This window comes from Saccostrea echinata, unplaced genomic scaffold (assembly GCF_033153115.1).
Source record: "Saccostrea echinata isolate AGI-Se365-2 ecotype Australia unplaced genomic scaffold, CSIRO_AGI_Sech_v1 ptg000047l, whole genome shotgun sequence".
NCBI lineage: Eukaryota > Metazoa > Mollusca > Bivalvia > Ostreida > Ostreidae > Saccostrea > Saccostrea echinata.
Window position 1 is genome coordinate 2,666,223 of NW_026889796.1, and position 24,155 is coordinate 2,690,377.

General features: G+C 33.5%; 2 protein-coding genes across 2 annotated transcripts; one reads left to right on the forward strand and one right to left on the reverse strand.

Moving 5' to 3' along the window:
• The first annotated feature begins 1,602 nt into the window (after positions 1-1,602).
• Positions 1,603-17,073, forward strand: LOC133202556 (uncharacterized). The gene is made up of 17 exons (XM_061338393.1): positions 1,603-1,733; positions 7,865-8,013; positions 8,654-8,784; positions 8,930-9,053; positions 9,190-9,258; positions 10,762-10,859; positions 11,216-11,294; positions 12,029-12,196; positions 12,705-12,788; positions 12,913-13,004; positions 14,184-14,270; positions 14,577-14,637; positions 14,734-14,841; positions 15,102-15,166; positions 15,286-15,357; positions 16,201-16,370; positions 16,492-17,073. The coding sequence occupies exons 1-17, from the start codon at positions 1,664-1,666 to the stop codon at positions 16,725-16,727; spliced, it is 1,863 nt and encodes a 620-aa protein (XP_061194377.1). The 5' UTR covers positions 1,603-1,663; the 3' UTR covers positions 16,728-17,073.
• A 2,346-nt stretch (positions 17,074-19,419) lies between these two features.
• Positions 19,420-20,901, reverse strand: LOC133202878 (uncharacterized). Its single transcript, XM_061338750.1, has one exon. The coding sequence runs from the start codon at positions 20,899-20,901 to the stop codon at positions 19,420-19,422; it is 1,482 nt and encodes a 493-aa protein (XP_061194734.1).
• Positions 20,902-24,155: the final 3,254 nt, after the last annotated feature.

The following is a 24,155-nucleotide window of genomic DNA, read 5'->3' on the forward strand; positions in this document are numbered from 1 at the left end:
AGTTTTTCTCAATAAAATTTAATATCACTACATCCGATGGCCTTAAAAAGACCATTTCTAATTTGAGGTGAAAAGGTCAAAGGTCAAGGTAAGAAACTTATACATTTTGTCTGTGTGTAACACTTTCGTTTCCGGACGATGTTTTAAATGTATTTGAGATTGTGCAATGAAATTTCACATCACAACTTCTTATGGCATAAAAAGATCCCTTTTGATTATGAGGTCAAAAGGTGAAAGATCAAGGTCAGAAATTCATATATTGCAAAAAATGTTTTCCAGATGATAACTTAGTTCTCCTTGAATTTTTTTTCAATGAAGTTATACGTCATAACTCTTTGTAAATTAAAGGACACCCCTTTTGATTTTAGGTCAAAAGGTCAGGTCAAGGTCAGAAATTCATACAATCCAAAAACGGTTTCCAGATGATAACTTTAGTTTTCCTCAAGCTTCTTCTATGAAATTTTATATCACAACTCCCAATAACTTTAACCTCTTTTGATTTATAGGTCAAAAGGTCAAGGCAAAAAATTCATAGCTTGCATAAAATGCTTTCCTGTAATAACTAGTTTTTTGAGGTTTACAATTATTTTTATGCATTAGTCAATATAGCATAAGAAAAAGAATCCTATTAATTTTGAGGTGAAAAGGTCAAAGACCAAGGTCAGAAATTTATATACTGCAAACACGCATTTCATGGGATCACTTAAGTTCTCTCTAAGCTTTTGCAAAGAAACTTAAGTCATAAATTTATTTTACTCGAAATAGATCCTTATCGACTTTAAGGCCAAATGCTGTAGGTCAATGTTATTTTTTTCTCTCCATCTACATATTTCTTCACTTCTTCCACCCCTTCTTTTTTTCTTAAACGGGGGACAATTGTCTGAACTAACGTGTTTTTCTTTTGGACAAGTTACCTCGTAAAATAAGAAATATTTACAACTGTACAATTCGGATATAGAGGTGAATTTTCTAATTTACTTGCATGAAAAAGAAACTTCTCCTAAAAGCTAGGCTAATGTTTTCTGTTTTACATCAGGTCGAAATGCATTATACATTATGCAAAGAAAACATGTTAAAAGAATTCAAAACTGAAGCTCAACATTGCATATATATTTTTTTCTTCAAAATAAAGTCTATATTAATGAGCACGTATTTGATATTTGAGTCAGAACAAATATCATACACATATAATTCTCTTAAAAATATATCGGCAAAAGTAAAGATTGCAATTTGGCTTGAAAGTTCACTTAAACATATGTATATTGTAGTTACATTTTTGATAGCAATTTTCCCTTTTCTACAATATTTTGTTATAACACTGTTCCAATTTAGAATCTCAAAGTAATTTCTATAATATATAAATCAGAATTGCAGACAATATTATTAATATGTCACAATATTCATATTTATTGCTTCCTCAACTGTATACCGGTAGGTTTATTTTCCGAATACCAAGAGCCCACACACAAATATCCCTTTATATAACCTGCATTGGAGGGGGAGGGGGTCCTGAACCGCCCATGTATATTCCGGCGCATGCCATGTATTGAACTAGATTACCCAATCATTTTTCGCTCAGCAGGAGAGAAAAGAGAAATGGCCGTGACTTTATGCCGGTACAGTAAGAAAACGTGGTCATTTGCTATCACGTTAGCCGTCAAGTATGCAGCGACTGGAAGTTGCAGTGTGTATGTTTTTGTTGGTGTTTCCAGGATCACTGCAGGCTCTGCAAGGTAAATATACGATTGGTGTTGTTTATTATAGGTAATTGAATTATGTAACAAAATAGTGCATGTAATACTTTACAGACAGGATTCCTGTGGGCATTTAGATTGTTATATGAAAAAAAAAATATTGTGATAATATTGTTAGGATTTTTTCGTTTGTAAAATTCTTTTAAGATCTTAAAAAAGAGGAAATTACTTAGTTATATATAGTTTACACTGACTGATCCTACGCTACGACAACTTTTCAATTGTTGGCATTTTTTAATTGTGAAGGACAATTAATTGTCAGTAATTTTACAAATTTATATTAATAAATACACCTTTAGACCCTGTTTTCTATGAGATGAATTGGTTATTTACGAATTGTTGGTAATTAGATACTTTCTCATTAAATTAATCATTCGAGTGAGTGCCGCATAATTATACATAAAAAAAAACTTTCAACCAAAAAAAAAAAAAAAAATAAAATAAAATAAAAATAAATAAAATTGACAAATAGCGCAGATTAGGGTTTTTACAATTAAGGATGTTCCAGATTTTTTTTTTTTTTACATCATCCAAATAATCCAACACAAAAAAAAGAAAAAAAGAAAATAAAGTAATGCTATTTCGTATTCCTCAAAATTTTGCTGCTTTTTAAAGAGCTCTACTAGTTGAAAAGCTGTTTTTAGCTGTTCAAAGCTGTTTCTGTTTGTATGTAGATATTTTTATTGCTCCTCATCCTTTTGGTTTTGGTCCGATTTCAATAAAAGTTGATACAAGTTAGAACTACTTCCAAATATACGGAATTATATTCATCTGTCTTTGTTTTAGATTAACGGTGTTGTCATGCTCACTTAGAAATAGAAATTTGCATAATGTTTATTCAAAATGCTACTCCTACAGTATTAATCCGAATTCAATGAAACTTGGAACAGGAATAGACACACATAAGATGTTATTCTATAATTTTTGTTTTGATGAAGGATGCTACATATACCTTATTACTAAAGATAAAAATTTGTGCAAATTCATTCAAAACGTGAATCATCTTACAGTTCAATAAAACTTGGTACAAAAGTTGACTAAACTAAAATACATAATGATTTCAACAAACGCTGTTGACATGGTAACTAAAAAAGAAAATTTTATAAAATTCATTCTAAACGCTACTCCCTCTATAGTTCCAGATGTTAATAAAACTTGGTACTCAAATAGAGTACACAAAGATTCACAATTATTTTTTTCCAGTTTTTGATGTTGGTGTCCTCAAATTATGTTACCATCATTAGTAGAGATAGAATGTTCAGAGAAAATCTTTCAAGGCGTTCTCTTTATATGGGTTTTCTTCAACTTGATTAATTTGTTTAATAGAAATATTACTCTAAAGTACACGACTCTGGTTGTTGGTTTTTGATTTCAAGATTAAGTAGCAAGGTTGACCATTATGAAAAGTATAATAACTGAAATTCTTTCAAATTGCTTATTGTCGTACAGTTTGTGTTTGATTTCAATCAAACTTTGGACAAGTTCAAAATGCAGTAATTCTGTAAATGTAAAATTAAAAAGAAATACAAGGACTTTGGGTACAAGTTTTGCTCGTACTACTTAAAATACAAACCGAGGAGCTACTGTCTCGTCAGAGACCTCTTGTTCAATTATACAAACAATTACAGTTGTAGTGAATTTTGACTATGAAGTATTATCTATCACGAGTTTAATGATGCTTTTTAGATTGTCGTTATTTTCAGAATTGGGTACATCCTTGAAATACGAGTACAAAATTTCAAACAAAAGTTATTTGGGGGGGGGGGGGGAAGGGGGAACAAAGTTCCTGAAATTATTACTACTTCCCATCAACCTAACCATCAATTAATTTTAGATTTCAATAAACATTTTCCCATCTTTTAGAGAAAAAGGAAAAGAACACATCTTAAAAAAAAAAATCATGTTACATTTTAAATTTTTCTTTGGAGCTTAATCACGTAACAATTAAGAATCGATTCTCACACATTTTGTAATTAATATTTACAAGTACATTTCAGAAACAAAGATACAAAGAAAATACATGTATATTAAGGTGTAATGAAATATTGCTAGACTAAACATTATAATCAAAAGAACTTATATTAATAGCTACATGTAAGTATTTGAAACGTTTAATTATAAATATGATATATCAACATTGGGATTTTTGTGGACGGTATACGTGACAAGAATAATGAAGAAATGTAATATACTGTTATATATAATATCCAATAACAGTAGCCAGAAAGTCTACATAGAACGGAGGTTTTGCATTTGTAGTGTATAATAAAAAAACCAGTACTTCTACTAATTAGAATAATTAATGTCTTTTTCTTCTAACGAGGACAACACGCAGGAATATCCATTGTCAATATCCTATGTACAGACAAGTTAGGTTACAATAAGAGAGAGAATTTTGCAGTTTAGATAGTATTTTTCACATAAAGTTTAAAGCATTATTTTATCACATTTGATTACCATATTGGCGAAGCCAATGAAGTTAGAAGTGTTGGATCCCAATACACGAAAAAGTCTGACCAAATACATATCTAATTCCAATGTATATCTCGTAAACTTAAAACTAGAAACCATGTAGTTTTACGCACCTTTGTCATGTACATGTAAGCAACTACTAGATTTATAATTCAGTGACGAATAATTCAATTGTTAAAAAATATTTTATTCACAGACGCCCATTAAAAATTCCGAATTTAAAGTTTACCGGGTAACTCATATTCTAGATAAACACAGCAAATGTTAAATGAAATACATACGTGATGTCATAATCCCAATCCCCTACCCCCCAACCGTTGCCAATCAACAATCAATATCTATGAAGTTTGTTTTCGTAAAAAGACGGAGTTTCATAAGAAAAATATATCAGACACGAAAGCTTGAGTTGAATCTAGCTTTAGGAGATGCTATACCAGAGACTAGAGACGATAATTTGAGTTTCTTAAGAAAATACTAACTAGAGACGACAACTTGAGTTTAATCTTAAGAGATGATCATCTATACTAGAGACGATAAACGAGTTTCTCAAGAAACAACTTTTATTTCTAGAGACGACAGCTTGAGTTCCTTCAGAAATTAGGAACTTAAGTAGAGATGAGAACACATGTTCCTAAAAAAAGTTTACTATTTAACTATGGCCATATAATCTTGGGTTACCAGGTGATTTACTACAGAAACGACTGTTGGAGTTCTTGTACAGTTGAAATCCATGAGTGACGTTTGCTAGAGGCGACAGTGTAATGTTTCAACAACGTTCACTAAAGCATACTCCATACAGTATCAATTCTCTGGGACTACTTTCCATACGAAAATAAATTTCATATGGAGTTGTAGCTTAACGTAATACTGAGCTGTCTGGAGCTTGTCACTAAAGGCGACGTGAAAAGTCAAAGAGGATCGCTATGGATGAAAGTTTGACTACCCAGACAGACTTTTGCTAGAGACGACAATGTATTATTTCGAAGATTACTTGTGGTAACGTTACAAACTTGCGTGTTTGATTGATTTTCTTAAATATGGATTAGTGTTCCTTCAAAATTCCAAAAAGACGACAGTTTGACATCTGAAAGTTTTTACAAGAGTAGAGAAGGCACTTGGGTCTCTTTGAAAAGATTCACTAAAGTTGGCCAAGGTCCCTGATGAGTTCCCTCGGCACAGAGACCTTGAGAAGTTAACTTGAGTCGACATTTGGGCTCCAGGATGTTGAACAGCGTTAAATGTTTGTTTTCTCAGAGACATTCAGTAGACACATCAGCTTGACACCCCGGGATGTTCTCTACAAATCAGTGAAATCTCTATTTGAGAAATAAATATTAGCGGTCTATCTCCGGAGAGGTTCTTCGTAGGGACAGTTGACATCTTTGACAGAATCACCGAAGACGTCAGTCTAATGTTCCTGAACTGATTATAAAATAGGAGCCTTAATTTGAGGTCCCAAGGGACTTACTAGAGGCTATACAGATTAGCGTCGCAGAGAGGGTCAATAGAACCATAGAGAGATCAGTACAGGTACTGGCGCCTCTAAGAGGTTTAATAGAGATAGTTTTGGGATCTGTAGGTACTGGCGCCTCTAAGAGGTTTAATAGAGATAGTTTGAGGGATCTGTAGGTACTGGCGCCTCTAAGAGGTTTAATAGAGATAGTTTTGGGATCTGTAGGTACTGGCGCCTCTGAGAGGTTTAATAGAGATGGTTTTGGGATCTGTAGGTACTAGGGCCTCTAAGAGGTTTAATAGAGATAGTTTGAGGGATCTGTAGGTACTGGTGCCTCTAAGAGGTTTAATAGAGATAGTTTGAGGGAACTGTAGATACTGGCGCCTCTGAGAGGTTTAATAGAGATGGTTTTGGGATCTGTAGGTACTAGGGCCTCTAAGAGTTTTAATAGAGATAGTTTGAAGGATCTGTAGGTACTGGCGCCTCTAAGAGTTTTAATAGAGATAGTTTGAGAGTTTGTGGGTACTGGCGCCTCTAAGAGGTTTAATAGAGATAGTTTGAGGAATCTGTAGGTACTGGCGCCTCTAAGAGGTTTAATAGAGATGGTTTGAGGGATCGTTAGGTAGTACTGGCACCTCTAAGAGGTTTAATAGAGATAGTTTGAGGGATCTGTAAGTACTGGCGCCTCTAAGAGGTTTAATAGAGATAGTTTGAGGGATCAGTAGGTATTGCATGGCGCCTCTGAGAGGTTTAATAGAGATAGTATGAGGTGCTTGAGAGGCTTATAAAAACACAGCTAGATTTGTGTATGAGCGTTTGACGAGAATTAAACTATAGTTTGACTTGCCGTATAGTGCTTACTAGAGACGACAGTAGTGTTTTCTTATACATTAGAGTTTATTTTAATTGATACTACTTAAGAGATACGTTTAGCCATATTCTGACATATTAGGGTGATTAAATAGAGAAGTCTATGAGAGATTCAATACAGTCGACAGTTTGTTTGCTCAGAGAAGTTCTCCAAGTATTAGAGGGATGGGGGGGGGGGGTACTATAGAGTCAACACTTTGTCTGCATAGAGAGATTCTCTATTCATAACAGTTGACGTCATTAAAATTAGAACTCAGAATCGGCTCCCTTGGAGGTTCACAAGAGCAGAACCACCTACATTGCCTTTACATGTATAAACCATTGCTATTGACATAAGTAAATGGCAGAAGGAGAGCCCGAATTGATGAGTGTCTTAATCATCTAAATGTTTGAAACTGCACAAGAGAGCAGTTTAGAAAATGAAGTCTTAGTTACTACCTCTTTTGAAGCAATTACACATCTCATCGGACCAAGGAACAAATTTACTAATTGACGCAATCATAATTCGTTAGCTTTACGTTAAAGCTTAACTATACGTTAGCTCTATGTTAAAACTAAAGAAATCAAATTTAAAATTTGCACAAAAGATATCGCCAAAGGTTTATACATATTCTTGAAAACCAATATATATCAAGAAGGAAAAAAAACACTCATCAAGTTGTTTATGCTTCTCCCCTTTATTGACATTCTCACCTCACAAATCAATTATAAACAAGCGCCACTTATACTAGCACCACTCCGAATATTTGTACCTAAATTGCACAGCCCTGTCAAAATGCTCGAAACACTTCATACGCTCCTTAGCAAGTTAAGTTTGTTGCATTTTGATATTGACTGACAATTTTAAGAATTTTTCAAAGAATGACTAAATTTTGCAAGCTCGTGTAATCAAAACAATACACCCCCCAAAAGTGCATATGCCCGCAGGGATTATCTAGTATTATCTGAGAAAATACTGCGGCTGACCCCAATAATTAGCAGACGTACCCAATTACTGGGTTAATCATGTCAAGGCGCTGGAATTCTTGTGAAACGTCTGCTCGACTTTTTTTGAATTAAAGGCAATAAGATGAATGGGAAATAGAGAGAAAATTCCTGACGCATGACTGACGCAGACGTCTTTGACTTAAGTTCTATATGACGTCGCAGACGAATTGAGAAAAAAGAACATCAAGCCTTTAGTTAAAACAATAAAAACTTCAAATCGTTAACCAACAATAAACCTATGATTAAAGAAATTGATATGCTCAAATATATACATACAATATAATCATTATCTTTTTATGCGTATCATTTAAAATATATTCCTACCCAGGTGAAGAAGGGCAAAAACTGCGAGTTTTGGAACGAAAGTTGTTTGAGATGATACAAGCTGAATATCCGGAATTTTCTGAGTCGACAGGACTGACCGGAAATGACGGGAGGGCAGAGTCCTTCACATTCCAAGCATTTGAAAGGCGGAAAGTGAGAATATTAGACTGATAGAGAGGGTTAGATAATTTTAAACATGGATAAATTTAAAAAAAAAATAATCCGATGAATTTAATCAATGTTGATATTAGTGATAGCATCTGAGACATGTTGATTTTACATTAGCATGCATAATGCAGTCATATTTCTATACACTAGTTTTTTCAACTTATTTATTTTCAGCAATTAGATTTATTTCTATGAATAGATAATAGACTGTCCTTCCTTTTATACCTTTTCATTAAAAAAAAAAAACTTAAAAGAATTCTTAATTTTGTCAATTATATTAACTTTGCATTTATATCTATCAGCGCGCGCGCTCTTTGATTTCTTTTACATAAGAATTGGTTTATCTGTAAATCCTGGAAAAACTCGAGAAATCAGTTTATCTGTAAATCACGGAAAAACTCGAGAAATCCAAGGGCACAGATAGAAATCATTCAAGCATTCTCTACGTAAATTATGCAGTGACATCCTCTTGATAGCACCTTGACCTTTAAAAGTCGCATTTAAAAGATTTAGATAGAGATTCGAATTTTTAGACTTGAAGAGTAAGGATTATACTTGAATGCATTTGTTTCATTATTTTTATCTGTCTGGACTCGATAACCGACTTTTATTTTTATATTAACAGAATCAGAATTTAGAGCTGTTGAACCAGATTAATACCATCAACAAAAAACTACTCACTCATAATGAACTGCAAGATTTAAAAATCTTACGCAACCACGTGCAGACGTATGTGGAAGGCTATAGATTCAGAGAGTAAGTCTTCGTCCTAAGAATTCATTCCAATTTCTTAACCCGAAAAAACTGAAGAAGGACAATTATATTCTTAAAAGGAATTAAAGAAATAAATTTAAAAAAAAGCACGAATGTAATTTAAAGGAAATTGATTCGTGTTTTGTAGATGGGGAAATTTGAATCCTATAAATTTTCTTGAGGCACCTTTGAAACACCGCAATTGGATTTCGAAATCTATGACTTCAGATCCCCAGAAATATCTTTCAAGACTTCGAGCCATTCCACAACAAGTATGGCAAGGGGTTCTGTTCAGGAATTCATATCACTTTTATATCCTAGTCTTTCAATACGAGTAAACTTTATATACCTTTTTTTTAATAAAACTGTTTTAGTCCATTGATGCTTTTTTTATTGTTATCTACATAGATCAAAGAGCAGATTCAACTTATGAAGAGTGCCATTCAACTAAACCGGACCAATCACATCAATTCAATGGTAACCGCTCAAAAGTCTCATGCTCACAAATTAATCTACCAAGTGTCTAGTTTATTCCGAAAAAAGTAATTGCATAATTGTTACAATTTCGTTGTACCTATACATATATACGTAAGCACATCATTCGAAATGTTTCTGGCGCTTGATTTTTTTATGCCCCGTATCGAAGATTCGGGGGTATATAGTTTTTGCACTGTCCATCTGTCTGTCTGTTTGTCTGTCCGCAAAAACTTTAACCTTGTCCATAACTTTTGATTGGTTGGAGCTATGGCTTTCATATATCAGACGTGTATTTCTTGTGACAAGACCTTTCTTTGGGTACCACCATATTTGACATTTTGACCTTGACCTTGGAGTTTGACCCAGTTTTGCAAAATTTTACTAAACTTTAACCTTGGTCATAACTTTTGAAAAATTGGTGCTAGGGCTTTCATACTTCACATGTGTAATCCTTGTGACAAGACCTTCCTTTGGATACCAACAACTTTGACCTTCACCTTGGAGTTTGACCTACTTTTGAAAAACTTTAACCTTGGTCATAACTTATGAACGGTTGGTGCTAGGGCTTTCATACTTCACATATGTCATCTTTGTGACAAGACCTTTATTTGAATACCAACAACTTTGACCCTTTGATCTTGACCTTGGAGTTTGACCTACTTTTGGAAAACTGTAACCTTGGCCATAACTTTTGGACGGTTGGTTCTAGGGCTTTCATACTTCACATATGTAATCCTTGTGACAAGACCTTTCTTTGGATACCAACAACCTTGACCCTTTGACCTTGACCTTGGAGTTTGTCCTACTTTTGGAAAACTGTAACCTTGGTCATAACTTTTGAACGATTGGTGCTTCGGCTTTCATATTCCACATGCGTATTTCTTGGGCACCATTAATTTTGACCATTTGACCTTGACCTTGATGTTTGACATACTTTTGAAAAACCTTTAACCTTTTCCATATCTATTCAATGGTTGTTGCTAGGGCTTTCATATTTCACAGGTTTATTCCTCGAGACAAGACCTTACTTTGGGTACCAACATACTTGATTTGCATTTGAGAAAGTTTAAACTTTGCTTTAAGTTGCCATACGGGGGCATCAGTGTTTCACAAACACATCTTGTTTAAATATGATTTTTTTATACATATACACTGTACATACATATATTTATTTTTACATACAGAAAGAATCGTTTAACAAAACCTTGCAAACTACATGACTGTAATTAAAATTCGACTTTTAATTCAATTCCTCTACGAAACGATGTATTGAGTGTATTGTATATAGAGATGTAATGTTGATTAAGTTGAAAACGTTAATAGTGACCATTTTCATAGCTGCAGATTTGTAGCTCACTAGTCTGTAAACATAGGTATATATGGGCATCCATCCTACTTTTTTTTCAAAAGAATGAGCCAGAGGTATACATCTACCAATTCCACTGTTCATAAATAAGATCCATGCTACGTGTGATTCATTTTGATTTATTTTTATATATCTAGGATGGTATGCTGGAAATGATATGGTCTGAAATATTTTACGTATACAGACACCAAAGACATGAAAATTTCAATGCCTCTTCGTCACAAAACTCCTCAAGGTATAACATACATTGTATATGATCGTCTATAACTCATTCTTTTCATTGTCGGAAATAGGAGAGAAAATGGATAATTGCTCTAATTGCCAATTCTTGGCTTTGGCGAGCAATATTTCTATCCAGATTCATATGTATACGCCTGTAACATCAATTATTTGATTCTTGCTATACATAAAATTCTTCGGAATTGTTTTAAAAATTCTGAACTATGTGTACCGTGCATACAAGAGTAGATAAAAGTCAGTGTTTGAATTTGTATGTGTCTTACAGGTATTTTCCTTTTTATATTTATAAGTTGATAAAAGGAAACCCAGTCAGATCGTCACAATTATAAAGTTTCTTTTATGTTGACATAGCAGCCAGTTACTTGTTTGGAATACAAGTACAGAGAACATAGTGGAGACTCTTAATAAATTGGCAGAATTTATTGATTCGGTTAGTATATAATTGTACTTAGTTTATACTTCACTTCAGCATGAAATCTACTAGAAAATTTTGAATATAATTGCTCTGCCCAAGTCAACCAGAGCAAGGGAACCAGAGATATGCTAGGAAATTTTTGAACTGGAGATTAAATATGTCTAAAATTAGCAGGGAAATGAGTTGTTTAAAACTCATCGTTATTTGAGTCCCTTTATCCACAGCTTCATTGATAGTTGATTAAAGTTTATTCAAGTAATTATCTTAATCTTCCAAACAAGCTGTGAAATGAAATGATTTTAAGAGATTATATTTTATATTGAATTGTTACAAAGATAGATGTATTTTTATATTGGTTTAATTTGAACATACATGTTTATATGTTTAATTAAATTATTCCCGCAAGAGCCAGAAAATGTGACGGCATTTTCTGATTCCAAGTTTCTTTGGAACGTACTTGTAGAGAAATTAAAATCTTAAAGTATATGTTTGGCCAAAACAAGATAAATAATTATATATTTATTCCCATATCAATTTGCAAGCACTTAATTTATGTTGATAAATTTATTCTATAAATCTTGACTGGTTGGTTAACTATACATAGATCCTAGGTTTTGCATTGCAATAAAAGTGCACGAGGACTTTTTCAAAACAATAATTATGTATGTACAGAAACGGTATTAAGATTTGCAGAATGATAAAGCATAGTTTAGTTTGTATAAACTTCCCTGAGCTTCTTGTCTATAAAGGAATACCTCCCGGCCAGTCGTAGGAATATAGGAGTTAGTTCCCTACCTGGTGGACTGGAGTATTATCAGGCCTGTCTGGACTACCACTTGGGAACTCGACTCTCACCACAGGAGATTCACGATCTAGGACATAATGAAATCAAAAGAATAGAAAAACTTATGAAGAAGGTACAAACTATAAAAGCTTCTCTTTTAAGATGATTTGCTAAGTATTTCTGTGTAGTAATAGATGTAAATGTGTTAAGTAGGAGAATATTGTTCAAGAGAAAAGATGATGAAATATACTGTAAATCACCTTATTTTTGCGAGATAGGTATTTGGTATTTATAAGCGAGACAAAATGTTCCCGAATTCTGAGCTTTAAACTCTATACTAATGAAAATATACGCGAGAATATAATTTTCGCGAGCAGACTGTCTCGCGTACGCGAAAATAAAGTTCTCGCGAGTAAAAAGTGATTAACAGAATTTGAAGTTATATGAAATTCTAGTTTGAAAACGTCGTTCCAATAACACAGAGTTGGGTTCCTACCATATCTATCATTTATAGCGATTAAAACTTGGCAAATACAATGAATGTTCTTAAGGCATGTTTGAATAAAGAAAAAAGAATCATAATACTACATCACATCATATTTACTGCATTGCGAACATGCCATACCGGAAATCAATTTTAGGTGATGAGGCAAGTCGGATTTACGGGGAAAATATCAGAATTTGCCTGGTTCCTCAACAAAAAGAATCTACATGAAGACACAAAGGTATGGTAGATCAGATCACTCTATTAACATTCGATGACACAGATAATGAAGATAGTAACATAATGTGGAAATGTCCATTTGAAGATTTGTTAAGTATTTAATACACTATGTTTATTACTTGTAGTGGAACGTATTCCAAAGTTACAGAAGAGCCATTAACAGCGCCCGTGACTCGTTATGGAGCTCATTCCAGAGAATTCCACTTACACCACTAAAGTTTGTATTAATTAATTATTAATACTTCTATACGCATTGTATAAACACAAGTACATGTCAATTACAGAAAGCCACTCTACACACTCTGCAACTCTGTGAAAACATTTGCCTCCAAAAGTGCAATTATTCCGTATAGAAGTTATGAAACAGAGATGAATCATACTGAAGATGCTGAAAATTAGTTTTCAAAAACGCCCATCAAACTTGCAAAAAAGTGCTCTATAGAAAGTATTTTCTTTTCAATCTCCCCAAAACCAAATTTATTGTTTTCAAAACATTCGAAGCTAATTTAAAATTCAAATTATTAATAAGTAACAAAAATTAAAGAAAAATCGCATTTAAACACCATGGATGTGCCTTTATCTTTAAAAGACGGAAAACGATCGAATTAAGAAGCATCCCATTCATATAGATTCAAACTGATTTGAAATAAACTAAAAGTATAAAAGGAAGCTCTAAACAAGACACTCTACTAATAATATGCAGTTAGAGTGATCTGCCCTTAGATGTAAGATAAAATTAATGGTAGTCGATCTGCATGACATAATTTGTAATGGTTAAATATTCTTAAAATCGTATGTGGTGAGAATAATGTTAAGCAGTTGAATATACATGTACATGTATTATTAACTTGCCTTTTCCCAACGTACATGTAATTTCTGAAAAAAATAGGTACCTCATCTTTGATCATTTTTCTTGAGGAAATGTATACAGGTACCCTATGTCGAAAATGAAGTAGAAAAACTCAAAATTGAACTAGATAAACTAAATATGTACACCTTTATATGAAATAATTTTCATCTTTATATGACATGATTTCTCAAAGTCCAAAAATATTTTTCACCAGTTTTATTCCCCCTTAGGAGTTTAAAAAGAATTGGTGGGCAAGTCATGTAATACAAAGTGTGTATCCCCGGCTCCTCGCCTGTATATGTCTATTCTTTTATTTTCACTTTATTTACAGTGTTGCAAGATGAGGGCTTATATATACAAAACATGTTAACTTATAATGTATTTTTTTTTGTGTAATAAACTATTGTCGACCTATTACAGTGCAACCACAAAAAGAAATTCAGTTTTACTGCAAAGAACGAGATGAAATACCTCTTTTATTGACTTTTAATTAAAACTTTTTTTGGGATTTTGTGAACAATTACTTTTTTAATTTTATAATTTCAGAATAGTTACTTATAACAATTCAAGGATACCAGCAAGAGGCCATTATACCAATAATGTGTTTTATATAAATGTACACTACGAAAATAGGTGAGATAATTAAAATTTGTCTGCTCTGTGTAAAGAACCAGTTTGTCAAAAATAAATGATTGTGGAAATCCATATTATTGTATTGATACACACAGATATTATACAGACACTTGTCAAAGTATCAATTTATCAAATCACTTTTAAATGAGGGTAGTGAACTCCACTAACATAAAGACTTGATACTAAATTGTCAAAGTGTTGGCATTGTATTTTCCCATGACTCTATCCAAAAAAGTGATACATTATTAATATGTATTAAGGACAAATACCCATTTACCGTAAGATAGACTTGTTTCGTGTTTTCAGGACAACCTCTAATGTTCTTCCTCTGGCTTTTCACGAAGCTTATCCGGGCCATCATTTTCAGGTAATATCGACTTGAGCAATGTATTTTTTCTTCTTTTAAGATTTTATTATTCAGATAAATTGATTAAACATTGAACTCTATTTAACATCATTTCAGGAATGTTACAAAAGGCAGCAAACCCTCCCGTTATATCGCCGTCATCTCCTCTTCCGCCGACGATATGCCATACCCTTTACATACCCAACTTATGCAGCATATAGTGAGGTTAATAAAAAAGCACTGCTGATCATTTTGTTAAAGTTCTCTGTCACATTAAAGGCATTATTTACCCAGCTTGCATTTAGTACAAATGTATACACATGTATTATGGTATGTAAATGAGAAAAAGCCTACAGGGAATACATGTATATTCTGTGTAAAAATTGTAGTTAGTATGCAAATATTCGAGAAAAAAATATAACTAAAGTAAAAGTATCTTTGTTCATGCATGTATTCCAATTAAATTAACAATTATTTTCTCAAAGGGTTGGGCGCTGTATGCAGAGCAGTTAGGGATGGAGATGGGATTTTATAAAACTCCTTTAGAAACGTAAGAATCTTTTCTTTTTAGATGGTGTAATTTTTTAATAATGCAATTAAGCAAGACAAGAAACAACATCTTATGAAATAGACTTTATTGTCAAAAGTACTAATTCTAGTGTTATTCAGGTTTCAGAAATATTTATCAGAAATCTTCAGAGCGTGTCGACTGGTTGTAGATACGGGAATCCACGCTTTTGGGTGAGTACATGTACATATATTTACATTTCCAAATATTTTTCCTTAAGATTTTTTGCAAATTAGAAAATGTTCTCATGAACTACCGCGGGATGAGTAAGAATATATTTCCACTGTGATGTGGTTGAAGTCAAAAATATAGTGCAAACTTTTTTTCTTCTAAAATGATCATTGAATGACAAAAATATGCGGCAAGTCATCAGAAAAATAATTAATATAAGATATGAATTTAATTTTTAAGAATTCATGAGGTACATGAACTACAACGCTTCACGCCTGCATATTTATGATGAGGCGCTAACGCCTCATGGAACTCGACACACCTCGGCCGATTCGTACTTCATCTCTAAATGTTTGATGAAGGTGACGGAATCAGCCGAGGTTTGGACTATGCCAGTGTGAAGCGTCGTAGTTCATGTCCTCATGAATTCTCAAAAATTAAAAAATAAATTCATCTCTTGAGTATATTTCAATTAATTTTCAGGGAGAGAGCCACAAGCACTAGTTTCTGTAATAAATTTTTGACCCATAGTACAATAATAACTACTATGGGTCAAAAAATTTATTACAGAAACAAGTGCCTGTGGAGAGAGCAGGAAAAATACAAATTACGAATTATTTGATTGTTAAGCATGTTTTCTTTTCATTAGAAAGGACAGAATTTTTTTGTTTAATTGTTGTCTGATTTTCAGAGATATTGGTACTTGTTAATAAAACAACATCTCTGACGCATTTTTGACGTCAAGAAAATAACTGTATAAGAATAATGTATTTTCGCATCAATTTTCAAAATGTCTTTTCAAACAATGTTTGGCTTCTGTCATCTTGAAAGATTCTGTATTTCAGATGGACGAAAGAAAAAGCTGTTGATTTCATGAGGAAATACACAAACGCTCCGTATGGAGAGGTAGCTCGAGAAGTGGACAGGTATATCACCTGGCCTGGACAATCCTGTGCATATAAAGTAGGGGAACTGAAAATTAGAGAACTTCGATCCCGAGCAGAAAATATGTTGGGTAAATACTCATAGCTACATCTGCATTTTACAAATAATATTATATGTACACTCATTTATCATTCCAATAATATTTTATAAGTGCATTCCATGTTGAACATATGTATTTTCGAAATTTGTAGGTAAAAAGTTTGACGTCAAAGAGTTTCACCACCAGATACTGAAAACTGGACCTATTAGCTTGGACATTCTGGAGGAAATCATAAATGACTGGATAATACAAAAAATGTCCCCCATTATACCAGATCCAATGTTATCTCCACAATCAATATCAGGAGGGACTTCTGTATTTAGCAATTTTATACTCAAATCATTGTTATTGTTGCTTATTGTTTCTTTATGGACGATGTTTTTATGACCTTAGTGTATAGTTATTTTTTTACAATTTACTTTCGCTCTAGTTTAGTCTGGACAGAGCCACTTTTTTGGGCGGAGTTAAATTACCCACGGTGAGGCTAAAATGTAGGTGATAGAACTAAAAGATAAATCTAGATCTTTTTACTTGTATTATATAGAACAGATCGATATAAAATTTAGGTGAATCAGAAATAAATGATAACTGCAAGCCTTTCATTCATATTTGAACACTAAAAAAATACTCCGCCCAATCAACTTATAAAGTGCTCTGAATTAAAAAACAAAAACAAAAACAAAAAACAAAAGAACTAAAGGAAAATGTTTATCTCTTAGATATAATATGTGCAATAAACTGTCACTTAAGATTGTATATGGCTTTTCCTTTATACAATTTTTTTTAATAAAGAAAATGTTTGTTTTTACGAGCACACAGTTTTTGACCAGACTATGAGTACATTATGTAGCTAATTTAACATTAGATTAGCTCAGCATAAGGTGGCATTCTTCAGAATCAACTAGTTATTTATTTGCATTTGAGGTATACCTAATTATTAAAAAATTAAAGACGCATTTTTGCGAATGTAACAATATTGAATTTAAATAAAATTGCGATTAATTAAAAAATATCACCGCGGTGGATATTTATGCCCGAGTAAAAAAAGCACTCTTTTTTCCGCCAACTTCATTCTTGTAAGATACTTGACACCGGAATATTTTTAAGCAAAAAAAAAAAAGAAGATTCAGGGGTATATTTTTTGCTTTGTCCATCTGTCTTTAATCTTAACTTTGCTTTAACCTTGCCCATAACTTTCGATTGGTTGGAGCTATAGTTTTCATATTTCATTTGTGTATTTCTTGTGACAAGATTTTTCTTTGGGTACCAACATATTTGATTTTTGACCTTGACCTTGGAGTTTGACCAACTTTTGCAACATTTTACCAAAGTTTCATCTTCGCTAGCCAAGGGTTTCTGATCCGATACTCTCCTCACAAACCCTTAGCCTACGGTGCTATGAAAAGTCGGGATTTTTTTCTCGAGTTCTGATTTGATTCAATTGATATGGTTCGACCAATCAGCGAATGGTTTTGTAAATGACGATATCTCCGTTCTGGATGTATCTGGACTCTTCAGTCTTGTGAATGAAAAGCACTAGTAAACAACATTCCGTAAGATAATGTGTCATTCTTTAAATGGCTAAGTTGTCATCCACCTTTGCACATAATGTGATCAAAAATCTGTTTTTGCAGATATATATTTGTACCTTACATAACAAATAAACATTGCTTGATACCTGCCTGTTAATTATTCTCCTTAAATACTACGCTTTTTATTTCTGTCGATGGTGCATTCTGTGCGCAATTGTAAGATTCGAGATCAAGTGACGTAAACAATGCCGACTTTTCATACATAGACCAAGGGTTCATGATTGTATGTTGTTTTACGTCCTGTTCGAGAATTTTTCATCCATATAGAGGTGTCACCATATACCAGTGAAGGGCTTCAATTTTAAACCTTTACTCGGCACTCAGGGCCATTGAGCAGTGAAGGTTCTTTATCGTGCCAACGCCTACCGTGACACTGGGCCTCGGCTTTTAACTGTTTTAGGTCTCATCCAAGGGTGTCATGAGTAGAGTAGCGGATCAGAAACCTTTGGCTAGCGAAAATGCCAAAGTTTAACCTTGGCAATTTTTGAACGGCTGGTGCTACGGCTTTCATACTTCACAAGTTTATTCCTTGTAATAAGATCTTTCTTTGCGTACCAACAATTTTTGACCTTGACCTTGGAGTTTCACCTACTTTTGAAAAACTTTAATCTTGACCATAACTTTTTAATGATTGGAGCTAGGGCTTTCATATTATTCATGTGTATTCCTTGTTACAGTACCTTCCCTTGAGAACCAACAATTTTGACCCTTTGATCTTGCCGTTTGACTTTCTTTTGGAAAACTTTAACTTTGGTTATAATTTTTGAACGGTTAGGGCTAGGGCTTTTATATTTCTTAGATGTATTCCCTAAGACAAGATCGTTCTTTGGATACCAACACTTTTGATCTCTTGACCTTGACATTGGAATTTGACTTGCATTCGATAAACTTTAACCTTCGCCGTGAGCTCGTGTACGGAGGCTTTTATCTTTCATAAACACATTTTTGTTACTATTTTTAGTCAAAAGGAGTTATTAGAGACTTTAACCTACGAATTTGGGTAAGGGAAGTTACACAACTTGACATTTTAATACACCCAGTATGTCAGTCAGATTAAAGCGATCTGACGACTTGTGCTTCGGTAGATAGAAAAAAATTATATGAATATATAAAAAACATCGCCGGAAAAAAACATAAGAAAGATCCTGATTTAATTAATTCTCTTCCTTCTCTGAGAAACAGGAATGGTTCAAGTGATTGTTCTCTATTCAATGACAGAATGGAGAAAGTTGGAAAAGTCCTAATATGCAAGGTCAAGTATGATTTCATTAATGCTAAAATTAGTAAATATAACAAGATATCATACAAAACATAATTAATTGTACAATAGAAGTAGCGAAATGATTTCAAACTGTTTGGATACTTGAAGTGATATTATTTAAACATATATCTATAGTTCTGTGAAAGAATATAATTATTTTGCCACTTTCTTTGGCCCAAAAAACTATAAAGGTGTGATAGTGCCCTTTTTCTTCGGTTTCGGTACACTACACTTTGTACTGATATATTCTAACAAGGCCTTTATGATTCCCAACCCAAAGAGTAGACTTGTACAGAGATAGTCTATATGGAAATTTTCCTTCTTTCTCTGTCATCAGATACATTAGAAACTTCCCTTCAGGACTCAGCAAATGGACACAGTTGTTGTAATGGTCAGTGAGGAGAACGTTACAGTGGAGGTCACTTGCTACATCAGTAGGCCTAAAGTCCGCTGCCAGGTTCTGTCCACGGTACACGGACTTTTGAGAACCAGAAGAGGACAAAATTATCACTTCACCTTTGGAAGTACTCGTCCAGTTCACAACGCAGATGTCAGTGTTGCTGCTCTGCGAAACACGGACTGGCAGAGTGAATAACCTTGTCTGACCATCCCCATGGAATTCGTACTCACTGATGACGTCACCAGTCCACGAGATATGCCTAAGCAAATTTCTGCTGTGGGACTCCAGTTTATAAAGTTCTGTTTCAGTGTCCCTTAGGGTCACCAGAAATCCACCACCTAGACACTGACAGATTCCTCCCGGCGACAAAGGAAGTGTTCTGACAACTGTGGAAACAGATCCTTCTGGGGATAAGAACCTGATAGAATTGTCCGTAAAATCAGTGAAATAAATTTCATCTTTATCAGTCACACAGATATCAGTGGGATAGATATTGTGTTTCTCCATTTTCTCACCTTGTTTGTTGATTTCTTCAATGTACTCTGATTTTAATTTCCTTATATAACACAGATCGTCGCTGAACGCTTTTAATAAAACTATTCGCTCATCTCCATAGTTAAAAGAGGATGTTTCCGTCACGCTGACGTCATCTATATCCAAAGTCTTTCCAGCAATTGACTCTAACAAGTCATCACTGATGTTCCCTTTACTGTATCTTACTGATTGTTCGCAGTTATTGATATCACCGACATTGTCAGACAGTAGCTGTGTCAGTTCTTTATGGTTGGTTACCAAGCTCAGATCAGACATGGCTCTGTTGTTTTCCTCCATGAATTCCATGATATCAACTATACCGTTCTTCTTCCTGAGTAGCTGAGATTGGACAAGATTCACTTGTCCATTCTTTTTTGACAGATTGTCTTTCAATGTTTGTTCTTGTCGTTCCTTGATTTCTGCCAGCCTGGACATTAGTTCATTCCAGTGTTTCTGTAGCCTTTTTATCTCACATTCATGACGTTTTTCATTTTTTGCGATTTGTTTTAACATCTTCTCCATCTTCGCATCAATCCTTGGCAGTTCATCTTCCTTAATCCGTCTGAACAGTTGACTTAGACCTTTTCGTATTTGGCTAGCTGATGTAGATAAAGGGTTCCAGTCATGATCTTTGTGAGCTATTTTCGCACAGACAGCGCAAATAAACTCATCACAATCTTCACAAATCAAATGAAGAGGTAGACTGTGTGCTTCACACATTGGAATATGTTCTTGAGGAGAGCCCAATGGGTATTTTACTTTACTTGCCGCCATATTTGTCATGTTGCCTGCAAAAGAGTGATCTAATTTTTTTTTGAAATAGATTTTAGATAAGGTATACTTCAGTAAAATTGGAGTTTACACAGACTTAAAATCCGCAGGACATGCAATAAAATATGAACAACGGGTGTACGTACATTATCACACGTCCTTGGTATAAGATAACCTTTAAACTAGATATACCTACGTGAATATAAAAGGTAATTGATTTCGATGCATCATTTCTTTAATGTGCTAGTATTTGAAAAACATATTGAATATATTCAAAGTTTAATAATTTACCGTATATTTTGTGTTATAATATAAAAAAAACCATGCATGGCTTTATATGTTGCTTATTACATGTTATTGATGACCGTTAAAAATTTTCCAAAAGTTTCCTCATTTTATTGTCTTTAACAGTTACTTAAAGGTCGTCACTTACAACGTTCAGCTGAACTTGAATTACACTTGATTTCCCCCTTTCTCTTCTGAAGTTTTATTTGTCTTGCTTAATCTTTTCTTCCTTTGACTACTTTTGATTGTTTTCTGGACATTCATTCATTATCTTCCTTACATTCTTAGATAATAGAGACTATAATCATTAGATTATGGAATGCCAGCTCCTTTATCTGACTATATACTTCTCCGAGTGTTGCATGTAAGATGACATCGAGCATTCTGGTCATCATCAACCTTCAATGTATTCAACTGAGATTATTCTCTCTCCTTCTTGTACTTTAAATCCCTTTCATTTTTTTTGTATACTAGATGAAATCCCGCGCAAGCGCGGGGAATTGAATTCATACACTACCGACAGAAAATATGCTTACTGACAGCCTACAGGCTTATAGCAGGAACCTATATATTAGTATATAGGTCCCTGCTTATAGCAGGAACAAATACTTTGTTCAAAATCCCGCATAATGTAGATTTACCTATCCAACCAACCCCCCCCCCCCGTTTTTTTGTTTGTTTGTTTTTTTTGTTTGTTTTTTTTTTAAACTTGAAAAATAACAATTTCATTAATTGACGTTTATTATGAAACCTGTTATACTATGTTATGGATATTGTACTTCAGATGCTCTTATTTCATTTCCGTCAAGGATAAAAGCAACGAATATGCACATGATTGGGGGGGGGGGGGGGGTTAAAAATTCACAGGTACTTTGGTCTTGGTTTATAAACATGTTTGTACCTTATTGATATGTAAAAATGTACTTTACTTTTTTCACCTATCAATAAGGTACATACATATTTATAAACCAAGAACCAAGTACCTGTGTAAAAATTAGCTTTTAACGCCCTATGAACTATGAATAGGCTGAGTATTTGATACAAAAGACTAAGCTGCAATAATGTAGCCCTTTCCGATTTTTTTTTTTTTTTTTGATCTGATTTTTTCTGGCCTCTCTCTCTCTTTGCCCCCCCCCCCCTCCTCAAAAAAGGAGAGGGCTACATTATTGCAGCTATAAAAGATTGTATTCAGAAATGAACTGTGCATTGATTAAAGCGCAAAATTTTACATCTTTAATTGTATTTGAACAATACCTTATTCATTAATTTTCTCTTTTCATGTAAGCAAGTTTATTACGAAGTACAAATTGCCACGATGCTCTCAGTAAGGAATATATACAAATTTTACCGATAAATTTATTAGGAAAACCTACTACATACATGTATATGTAATAGTCTTTCGATATAGAATTGTATTCACAACTTACAGCATTATTAGTGATTTACCATTATTTCAATTATGACCATTTACACAAAAGCTTTTTTTATGGTCATGTAGCTATAATCGCCTCGTTTTTTTCTTAACATCGGGCTCGATGCTATATGATGTTCTAGAAGCTTCCGTCAATATAAAGATCAGTGAATGACGAAACTATTTTGCACATTTCCCTTCTTAATCGGTTATCACAACTTATTTCTTTTATATCATTTAAATCGAGTATTGATTGAATAATTCAGTGATGACGTTTTATGTAATAAATGAACGATTGCTTGTTGTCAGTTTCATTAAAAATTGCCAGTAACTTAGATCCGCCAACCGGAAACGCCACCGTACTCACGTTTTAGCTATTTCATGGCTGTTTATAGAAAATGAAAGTAGACTTTTAATTTAATGTACGATACTTACTATGCGAGTGAAATCTAAATATAGTTTACGGACATCAGCATGTATCTAGTGTATTGTTAGGGGAGTAAGTAAGAACTCTGGTGCACCCGTTTCGGAGTTTATTTGCAAAATTTATTAATTTATAAGTATAGATGATGCTATAATTGCTTCCACTGTCGCATAACGTTGTCAAAGATATCAGTTCATAGCTTATGAAGTCAAATCCTTAAAAAATGCACCTTGGCTTACAACGGCTGTTTTCCATATTACCAGTTTTTCTTATGGTTATTTTTGTCTCTACATATTCTTACTTATCTCAACACAATCGCCAATCAGTCTCTAGTTCCCTTATTGTCACGGGGTGGGATTTAATTCATTTATCCATTTCCACGAGTATTTGAAAATCTGGTGATGTTTTCAGCCTGATTTCAATTGAGAAAATTTTCTCCCCCCTTATGAAAGGAGTTGTAAATAAGAGCAATTAACTTTTTGTCACTGGTTTTTAAATTAGAACTTAATACTAATGAATTGATTAGGAAAAAATTGTTAGGATTTGATAGACATTAATTTCTCCAGAATTTTATATCGATGGCGGTAAATTTAGATATACATGTAATATTTGAGCAATATGGACCTTTTACACATACAGACACAACTCGTAATTGAAGGCTGATTAAACGATTTTAAATTTCATGAACATACAATTTTTGAAACAAACTATAACTTGTACAAAAATTTCAAATTTTTTATTAAAACTTTTCCTTAAATATGCTACAATTTTGACACAAGCTAGCATCATGAGTATTGGTACATGTATTTGAGTTTTGTCAGCGCATCTAATATTATCGGTTGAGACTGTTCTAACTCTTTGCAACCTTTGACGCATAAGATTCGCATAGAACCCAGAGAAATTCGCTTTTAAGGCAATGATTACTTACTTTTTTCGGGGGGAGGGGGGTGTTAATTTCTTAAAAATCACAAACCGAAAATTAAAGTAATTCAAGCATGCTCAAACGAAGGACCAATCTAAAACAGACAGAAGACATGTATTATATATTTCAACTCAGATATCCAATACTCAGTTTGTTCATTCTTTATTTGAGTAATGACACATGTTTTACATCTAAAGCAATTCGCATAAAATGAA

Bases quoted from the DNA above. Each gene is read 5' to 3' on its own strand.
- LOC133202556 (XM_061338393.1), top strand. From the start codon at position 1,664: ATGCAGCGACTGGAAGTTGCAGTGTGTATGTTTTTGTTGGTGTTTCCA. The intron at 12,197-12,704 runs GTACAAACTATA...AATCAATTTTAG, and splicing joins TAGAAAAACTTATGAAGAAG to GTGATGAGGCAAGTCGGATT. The intron at 12,789-12,912 runs GTATGGTAGATC...TATTACTTGTAG, and splicing joins ATCTACATGAAGACACAAAG to TGGAACGTATTCCAAAGTTA.
- LOC133202878 (XM_061338750.1), bottom strand. From the start codon at position 20,901: ATGGCGGCAAGTAAAGTAAAATACCCATTGGGCTCTCCTCAAGAACAT.